At 30.5% G+C, this 9,714-nt stretch overlaps 2 protein-coding genes across 7 annotated transcripts in view; one reads left to right on the top strand and one right to left on the bottom strand.

The window, feature by feature from the left end:
* LOC122716493 (calcitonin gene-related peptide type 1 receptor-like) overlaps positions 1-9,714 on the top strand; it is a 101,522-nt gene that overhangs the window by 63,885 nt on the left and 27,923 nt on the right. For all 5 annotated transcript variants that reach the window (XM_043939643.1, XM_043939662.1, XM_043939634.1 and 2 more), the window contains one exon: positions 3,218-3,328. In XM_043939643.1, the coding sequence (XP_043795578.1) occupies positions 3,218-3,328 (111 nt within the window). The remainder of the gene's footprint in view (positions 1-3,217; positions 3,329-9,714) is intronic.
* Positions 3,568-9,632, bottom strand: LOC122716451. Of its 2 annotated transcripts, none has more exons than XM_043939522.1 (2): positions 9,203-9,632; positions 3,568-7,655 (listed from the first exon to the last, which is right to left on the bottom strand). In XM_043939522.1, the coding sequence occupies exon 2, from the start codon at positions 7,625-7,627 to the stop codon at positions 4,031-4,033; it is 3,597 nt and encodes a 1,198-aa protein (XP_043795457.1). In that variant the 5' UTR covers positions 7,628-7,655; positions 9,203-9,632; the 3' UTR covers positions 3,568-4,030. The 2 variants fall into 2 exon arrangements, with proteins under 2 accessions (XP_043795457.1, XP_043795468.1); XM_043939533.1 differs by lacking the exon at positions 9,203-9,632 and adding an exon at positions 8,958-9,187.

Below are 9,714 nucleotides of genomic sequence, written 5' to 3'. Positions count from 1 at the left end.
AGAATGTATAATAACGTGGCCAAGTAAAATGACTAGATGTTGACCGACTTGTTCGGGTATATGAAGGTAGGTTAGGAGTACGGATTCTGCGGACAATCTTGTGGATTATTGCTTTTCAGAGAAATGGAGGAATATATATGGGTAAAAATAGACAAAGATCTATTGTGTATTTGAGTTGATATTTATTATTGATTAAGAAATTATATTGATTATATTGATTAAGAAATTGTTTTTCCGTTGATAGAATATTTTTCTAATAATTTTAATAATTTTAATAATTTCTCTCTTAATAAGAGAAAAATTGAAATTTTTAAAAAAACTAAACTAACTTTTACTAAATAGTGAAATTTTGAAAGCTTTCATATTTCAACAATTGAAATATATAAAATATATAAAATATTTAAAAATTAAAAAATTTAAAGTTATAGTATTATTTGAAAATATAATATAATTGAAATTTTGAAAATTTAAATTTTATTTTTTTGTATATAAATAAATGAATTTGATATAAATGAATTTATCAAAAATATTTATAAATATTATCAATGTATATTCATAATATAAATCTATTTAAATGCAAAGATAAAATAAATGAAATTCATAGAACAATGTTTACGAATAGTTGTTTCGTAATATGATTTCATCATTTAATTAGCATCCTCTAAGGTTGTCTCAAAATGAGTAATGCAAGGTCTGTTAGGAAAATCGATCGTGGTTAATGCATATAGTCATGGTACAATACACGTATTCCGATAATAAAATGCTACAAAAAAATTATTTGAAAAAAAAAAGATAATCATGTTTGATTTATGATTTCCGTTTTTTTCAATAAACGATTAAAAATAAAAGATTAAAAATTTAATTCAATGTATGATATAAACACATTGATATTTATAACGATCAATTTTTATTTTCTCTTAATATATTTGCATGTATAATTTAAAAAAAATGAATATATTTATTTAAATAGAAAACAATTTGTAATTTTTTTAATTTAATATATATTTTTATTTATTTTATATTATATATCTATAATATATTATTCTTCCTTATTGGATCTATATTTAAAACATTATTTATTATTAACACATTATCAATAAAATTCATCAGTGAATTCTGTTTCATAAATCAATAATATTTATCAAATTCAATCATATAATATTGTCAAATTTTTATCCAAGACTAGCATACTAATATTAATAAATATTATTTTTCCAATTTTATATTTTCAAAACAATTTAATATTTTTTTTTATATTTTATTTATTGTATTATATTATTTTATTTATAATTGTTCTAATCATGATTATTACGTTACATAGTAGTATTTATTTTATTTATTTATTTTCTGACGTAATGTTCTATTTAAAATTATGAATTATGAAAATTATGAATTATCTCATTCATTTGAAATATTCCATTTTATTGTGCTTTTATATCTTATCATATTATTGTTTCTTTATCTATTGTTACATTTAATGATATGTTTAATTATTCTATTGCATAGAATATTTAAAATAATTTTGTCCATAACATTTGCATAAATGCAGCAAATAGAAATATTCAATTCAAATATAAATTCATAGAATAACACAATTATTTCCATCTGATTTGAATTTGAAAGAGACAAAAAATATATATTATTATTATTATAACAATAATTTTTAATATAAAATAACAATATATACACAATAAAATAAATGAAATTCACAATTTTGTAGAATATAAGTAAAATATAAAAAAAAAAGGTTGAAACTTTTTGATTTTTTTTAAGGTTTAATAATATAAATAAAAGTGAAACATTTTTTTGGCATTAAAACATTGAAATTTTCGGTAAACGTAGCAATGATATTTGTTTAAAATTGCTCTATTTTATAGTAGTCTTCTAGAGATAAAATATAATAGAGAGAAAAAATAAAATTTTTTTTATTTTCATTTTAAAAAGATGAAAAGCAAAGATTTCGTACTGTAAAAAAAAAAAAAAAAATTCGTGACGTAAAATTCTTTGAAAGAGACAAAAGTTTTCAAAGCTTGAATCAAAGATTTGTTTGTCAGAGGAAACCAAACTTCTGTCTCCGTTTTATTCAAATAGTAATCGTAGGAAGAAGGATTCGTCATTCGGGGATTTTGATTGAATTTTTGTGTAAAAAATTCTTTCCCAGAAGAAGAAAGAATTCTTTGTTCTTCTGTTCTTGAACTTGTTTAATTCTTCAAACACTAGTTGCAACTTTTTAGTTCTAATCGTTTATAATTTAATTAGAAACTTATAATTTCCTATTTTTTTTTATGTTTATTCATATATATTTTATGTTTATATTTGTTTATTCAAGAAAAACAAAAAAAGAAAAAAATCATCAGGTTTTTACTTTTTTTAAGATTTAAAACTTTTAATATTATTTTTCATCTATTTTATAAGATTCTGAAAAAAAAAATAAAATTTTATTTCATTTTTATTAATCTTAACGTAAGATTCTTTCTGACCAATAAATAATAGGTATTTTTAATATTTTGTTGAATTGATATGTGTTTCATTCCCATGTATGCATATCTATAATTTAGATATTTACGTTTAATCCGGCATATGAATATGAATTTATAATATTCAATTTGCCTGAAAATACATGACTTTTCATTATAAAATTTATATTATCTATTTTTGTTAGAAGAATTAATCATTGATTTATATCAACAGTCAACATTTATTTGGAATTAATTCGAGAGTGATGTTGATTCATGTTTAATTTCATCATCAATATTTTTCAATTATTAATATAACATTTAATCGAATGTTACTATACAGAATTAAATTAAACATTTTAGGATAGAATTAATATTTTCATTATTTTAAAATTGAATTATAAATTGAATTCATTGGTAAGATTAGACATAATTATATAATATAATATTTCTATAATATTTCTTATAATTTTACTTAATATTTTTTTGTATGTGAAAATAAATATATGCCATTTTTATCGTGTCATTCGTATTACATGTATATTTTGAATCCGAAATATATCTCTTCTACGAAGAGATTATCAAAAATTTACGTTAATTTTGTATATTGAATACTCGTTAAGATACTTTTCATATAATTACTAATAAAAAAGTTTAAAAATGGATATATTTTTTAATAATGAAAGTAAATTAATTCATAAGAGAATTAATCATAATTAATCTTCCCTAATTTATGTATTAACATATTCTTTATTTTTCAGAGCCATACTGTCGGTTGACCTTTGATGGATGGTCCTGCTGGCCTAATACTCCAGCAGGAGTCACTGCATACGTCTCTTGCCCAAATTTCATCACTGGTTTCGACACTTCTTGTAAGTTATTTTTCTTTTTTAATTTTACCCATTTTGTATGTTTCGACGATTTAATTTTCTATAAAAATAAAGTAGAATGTAAAATAAAAACAAAAAATAATAATTTTCAATGAAAATAGATTAATTTAGATATAAAGGAAGGATGTGAGGAGAAATGTTAACAATTCGTTATATTGTAAAATGAAGATATAATGAAATATAATTATACAATAAAATAAAATAAAGAAAAAGGATAACGCTTCGATCTTTGCACAATATTTTATTGCATATCTTATATGTATGTACAATATTGAATGCATAATTAAATGCACATATCTTGTTCCGGATTAAAATGTTATTTTCTTTGAGCGCGATGTAAATTATATGCAAAATATAAAAATATATATCTGACGATAAAATATATCTCCATAATTCGACGATTCTTTATCGAATCTCTCAAATTGTACATCATGTTATTCCAACTTTCACCGACGACAAAGATCAATCGTTCAAGACGCCTCGCGTTCATCGAACATCACCCGTTTGTTCGTCATTTTTCTTCCATCCAACTCTTCCATAGCAGAACGTATACGCATGATTAAGAAACCATGATCGAATTCCTCGATAACACGAAGTATAATCAACGATCAACATCAGTGATCAATTCATCGATTATCTTCTTTCCAATTTGATAAATCCAATTGTAAATCTTTTCCATCGACCCTAGAACTTTTTTCTATTGATAATAGAACAGACTATACCCTTGATCACAGGATCATTATATTTGGACAACTTGATCATAAGATTGTTGTATCTTTCAGAACATTCGTCCAACGTGATGGTGCCCGATAATTTGGCAGCAACGATACCAGCCTCGACCGATCCGATCTCTATCAATCCCTCTATCACTTCCAATTTTATATCGATCGTGTCGTAATTATTATTGTATTCCTGGAATAAGTTCACCTCGCTCAGCATGTTACATAAAATATCAGTCATGTAAAAGATGAAGAGAATCGAGAACATCTCGATCAGCTCGATAATCCTTTGGCCCAGATTCATCCCGAACTCTTTGGGCGTTTTCGAGGATATTTGTTCCCTGGCGAATACCAGCATCAGGTATGACATCGTGTCCGTTTGTGGGGTAAGAACGACGAGGAATGTGGACAGAATCCCGTCGATCAATTGATACTTAATTGCAGAAGGTTGAAACGAGTACGAATAATGAACGACGTCGTCGATGAACCGACACACAATCTCGTTCACCGGATAGAAACAAGGATTCTCGGGATGTGCCACGTCCCAACCTCTCTTCACAATCTCTTTCAACACGTTGCACATAATTTTCATCAGATTGTCGAATTTATCCGCGGGTAGGCGCAACATATTGCCGACTATGTACCTGATGGCGCAATTCGAGATCCCAGAATCTTGATGGAAGAAGAACCTTCGCACGAGTTGTTCGAAGAAATCTTCGGACAGAAGATTGCAAATGCCCGCGTCTATGGAGCTCAAGAATGACTTGACGTAATGGGTGATCTTTCCTTTCCCGATTTCATTCGCCTCCGCGAATTTGTCGATCGTGTATAAGGCAAGTTTCATGAAATCGATCACGTACTCGTTGGGAGTACGTTTTATCAGTGACAACACGTTCGAGAACAAGTGTTCGTCTTTCGGCGTGAGCATGGAGATTAAACAAGCGAGATGAGACCAGGTGACCGATTCGGGATCATCCCTGAACAATTCCATACTCTTGGAGAACAAGACTTCTCGTATGGAGTGATTCTCCTCGATCTCCCACTGCGCTTGAAGGAAGTTGATTAATTGATCGCGAGGCGCGAGCATATGCATCAATCTTATTCCGTGCTTCCGAACGGACACCCTCTGATTGGCCAACGTTCTGGCGAACGATATCGTGTCCATTGCGTTCGTTCTTCTGCAAACATTTATCAGAGCCGCCAGAGCGACGGACAAGTAGTCTCCCTCGAAGAGTTTGGTCAGAAGGGTCAGGGAAACAGGTGGATTCGCGAGTATCATGCAATGGATAATGTGCTCGATCAATTCGTAATTAGTTTTCGCCTCCTCGTTTTGTATGTCTATCGATTTGTCCGTTGGAATGAACGGTTCCACGATTCTCGAGAACGTGTCACCGTCCACGAGGTTGACCAAGATCTTACAGACTTTCTTCTTCTTCGCCAAATCCTGGAGAGATTGCTCGACGAACTTGATTGGGATCTCGTTGTACCAGCGAGAAGCCTTGAGGAATCGCATCGTGTGCTCCGTGTACGAAATGTCCTGACATCCGTCCAGGTATTCCTTCCAATGTGCCAGAATCTTTTCTGGATTTCTTTTCAGAACCTCTAACGCCTCGCCTTTGCTCACGCTCGCGATCTCTTCAACCACCAAACTTTCGTATAAATCTTGTTCGTGTTTCGTTAATATACGTTTTAGATTGTCGATAACGTATTGATTACGTCTCTCGTCATCCGCAGACAAAATTTCCTTGACTTTTCCCATCAGCCAAGGATAGTTCTTGATCGACATGCGTTCCACGCGATAGGTTTTGTTTATGTGAGTATCGTTGAAATGATATATCGAAGAGCAGAGATTGTACACCATCTCGACTTTGTTCTGTTTCCACGGTTGCTGGTCGGAATCATATTTCTGAGAAGCTATTGTTATACAAATCTCCAAACACGTTCTTTCGTACTCGGAATATTTCTCAAGAATGTTCCAGTTGTCCATGTAGCTCATCATCTTTAATTCCATAAATATTTCGATCATCTGATAGATGGGTTGGGATTGAAGAATTTTATGATGGATGGCGGCCTCCACTATTCTCACGCCGGTCGTGTTTCTGATATTCAGATCCCCCTTTATGTGGGCACGCATGATTATATCCATCAAGATCGACCAGAAATTCTCACCCATTTGGGGAAGATCGTAAAGCTTGAGCAATATCTCGAACACTTGCATCAGGAACAAACCTTGCTCGTTCTTGTGCCTGATCTTGATGTACATCATGGTTTCTAACAGAGCTTCGTCATCGTTGTTCACCTTGCACGAATATATCATCTTACACACTAGTGCCGATCTATACTCCATTTCCGAGGTGGTATTTATCTGTTCCTTCAACTGTGGTATCGATTCATTGATGGGCAAGTAACATTTCCAACAAATTGTATAATCCATCCTCTCGTCCGAGCTGTCTCTTTGCAATTTGATTCTCGCCTGTTTGATTCGTTCCTTGACAGGTAACATCTTCAGCAACGTCGCCGTTACTTTATTCGAATCATCAAGGATACTCTTACCGTATACTTGTTTGTAAGATTTCAAGAAGAAATCGAGCTTTTTATCCTGTCGATAGTACTCCAAGTAATCCAACATGCTATCCGTTTCGAAGTTATCAATGTTCGTGGGGAATAATTTCGGAAATATGATTTCCATGCAGTTATTACTGATTCTTTTCAATGGAAGAATCTTGATATACAGCTTGGGTTTTTGCTGCAAATGCTCCTTGCCATTTTTCAGAAACGCCTCTGCGCACAGATTGCTAAGAGTCACTCTCGGCTCGAACATCTCGTACAATTCCACGAACGAGTCCAATCTCTTCTTGATCAATTTGGGCAGGAAGTCGCTGAACTTATAAATATTTATCGGATGAAGACGCCTCTCGCAGGGATCGACGTTCTGCTCGCTCAATTTAAAGTAGCGCACGATGAAATCCGGATTCTTGCGGAAGATCTGCTTGATCAGCTTCCGACTTAGAACGATTCTTTTCTCTATGATAATGTTGTACATGAAAGACTCGCTGCAAGCTGGTAGCAACGGCAGCGCTTGTTTCAGCCCGTAAAACGAAGCCACCGCCTTGAAGAATTCTTCGGCCAGGGCAGGATTCTTGGACGCCAGTCGAGAGGCTAAAACATTGATGATTCGCCTTCTGGTGTTTAAAGAAACGTATGGAAAGAGGTAGTTGAAAAAGTACTGAACATTAGTTATATATTCGTTGGTTCCATTGAAAAAATTGTTCGCCTGTAACGCTTTATTCACGATTATTTCGTCTCTGGATTTGAGAGCCTCCGCTATAGCCGCATAGGTGCTCTGATCATTTGGATTCTTTTTGTTCAACATCATAGCCGCGTGTATTTGAACAAAAGATACGAGCGGCCTGGGAATCTTCTCGGATTCGATCACCTCTTCCAGGCTGTTCGACTCGGACAATCGTTCTTTTATTAGATCGCTTATCCATCTGTATTTCTCGCCGGGTGTGTCGCCAGGTAGCGCTTGGATAGCCTCCAAATGAGACGTTTGCACAGCCATGTTTGTCGGTATTGAGTCGATTTAGACGCTGAAAATTAAAAATTAACTTAACTGTAATGTTGGTATATAGATATGTATACAAGGTGTTGAAATGAATTTTAAAAGTCAAAATAAACGCAAAAATATCAATAGAATATTATTTATTAAGTTACAAGCAATTTAAGGTGGCCTTATTAGATGAAGCGAAATAGAATGAGATATTTATTTCCCTGATATTACTGACTTTTTCATTATCCGATTAAATTATTTTAACATAAGTAAGTTTCAACCGATATTTTTGTTTTAACTTTTATTTTTAACTTTTAAAATCTACAGATTCTAAAGATCTTTCAGTATTCTAAAGATCTTTCTCTATATTTTACGTTTATAGGAAATAAATAAATACTTCTGAATACTTCATTTTTTTTGTATTTAATAAATTGAACTTTTAATATAGCAATATATTAAATTATTAAAATCGTAATGAAGTAAATGAAGTACATAAAAAATGCTGATTATTGAATTAGATTTACATAACAATTATGTATTTTTTTATTTTCGAACAAGAAATAACAATATTCTGAAGACGTGTTGTGTTAAACTAATCAATAACTATGTTTATATATTCGTGTAATAATATGTTATTTAACCTTGGTCGTTATCAAAGTAAACGGACATTCGGGATTAATAGAAGATAAGAATAGACTTTGAATCTGTATTAAACCATGATTTTTCGTCATCCCTATTTTTTCCCCCCTTCTAAAGAAAAATGTTTCTAAACGTTCCTTTTTAATTTAATTTAAACTTTGTAGAAAATATTTATTAATGCAAATGTTTATAAAATTAAAAAATATATTAAAACAAAGAAATATAACTAAGAAAATTGAAGTAAAAAAACTTTTTTTCTTATATACGCGATAAAATATTCATTTTTATATTTTTATATATTTTCATATTTTTACTTGAGATATGTTTTTTTTTTTCTAAAGAAAAACAATAAAGAATCTTGCACAGACTAAAAATAAAACCGCCAATTATCGTATTAAACCATACTATGCAAAAAATTCCAATTAACATTCAGTTCTCAAAAAGAAGAAAAATAATTTTATCGCTCTTAATCAACAATTTCAAAGAAAGACAGTTTGTTATGCTTATCGCCTTCTTTGATTACCAATTCTGAGAAAAAGCTACTTGCGCTATTTGTGTTCTATTCCTTATATAAAATATCTCACAAAATTATTCTAATATTAAAACAATCCTGAAAATTATAAACATAATAATTTATTTTTTGATACATATTATTTTTCAGATAGCTGATAATTGAACAAGATGTCTGTATATCTTTAAATACCTCGGTGATGATGATCGTTGAAAGGCCAAAAAATGTCTATCATAAATCGGGTGGAATTTTATTCTTGCGATAAAATAGAATAATTGTTTTTATGTTCTATGAAACACTACGAATTTAAAATCAAAGATAATTCGATTATTCACGTGGAATTTTAATTATCCATATTTCCTTTCTCGCGTAGCGAGAAGCTTGTGACAAAACGCGAAATCTCGCTATGAAACGAAGCCAGGTCAGCGTTGACTCACCTCAAACGTCACTCGGGTGTTTATCCGACGAACATAGGTTAGGTTAGTTTCAATGAGATCGAGTGGATTCACATTGCACGGCAATTTATTAATTAAGGCTGATCTTTAATTATACACTTGTTTGAATTTATTCATTTGATGATTTGATAAAATTTTTACTATGATTCTCATTTTATTTTCAATAGAAAAACTTGCACAAATTCTACGATTACGATACTCGCGAGAATTACGCGGACTGAATGATTTTGCGCATGCGTGAATATATACAAGTAAATAGCATATGTGCGCCGTTCTCTGGCAATTATCCAAAGTTGCGCATTCCTTAGTTGATTTTATATAGTTGACAAATAAACAAGTTTATTTATAATGAATGGAAAATTGTTAAATAAAATTATAATTCTAAAAAATTTGCAATAAATATTTCTTGCAGTTTAAATATGTGAATATTTTTTAAAAATATGATCTAATTGATATAGCTTTTTATGAAAAATTATATCAAATATCAAATATCT

This window comes from Apis laboriosa, unplaced genomic scaffold (assembly GCF_014066325.1).
Source record: "Apis laboriosa isolate Shangri-la unplaced genomic scaffold, ASM1406632v1 scaffold113_cov153, whole genome shotgun sequence".
Classification (NCBI taxonomy): Eukaryota; Metazoa; Arthropoda; class Insecta; order Hymenoptera; family Apidae; genus Apis; species Apis laboriosa.
Note: the sequence above shows the minus strand (reverse complement) of the source record. Positions and strands in the feature narration are given on the sequence as shown.

Bases quoted from the DNA above. Each gene is read 5' to 3' on its own strand.
- LOC122716451 (XM_043939522.1), bottom strand. From the start codon at position 7,627: ATGGCTGTGCAAACGTCTCATTTGGAGGCTATCCAAGCGCTACCTGGC.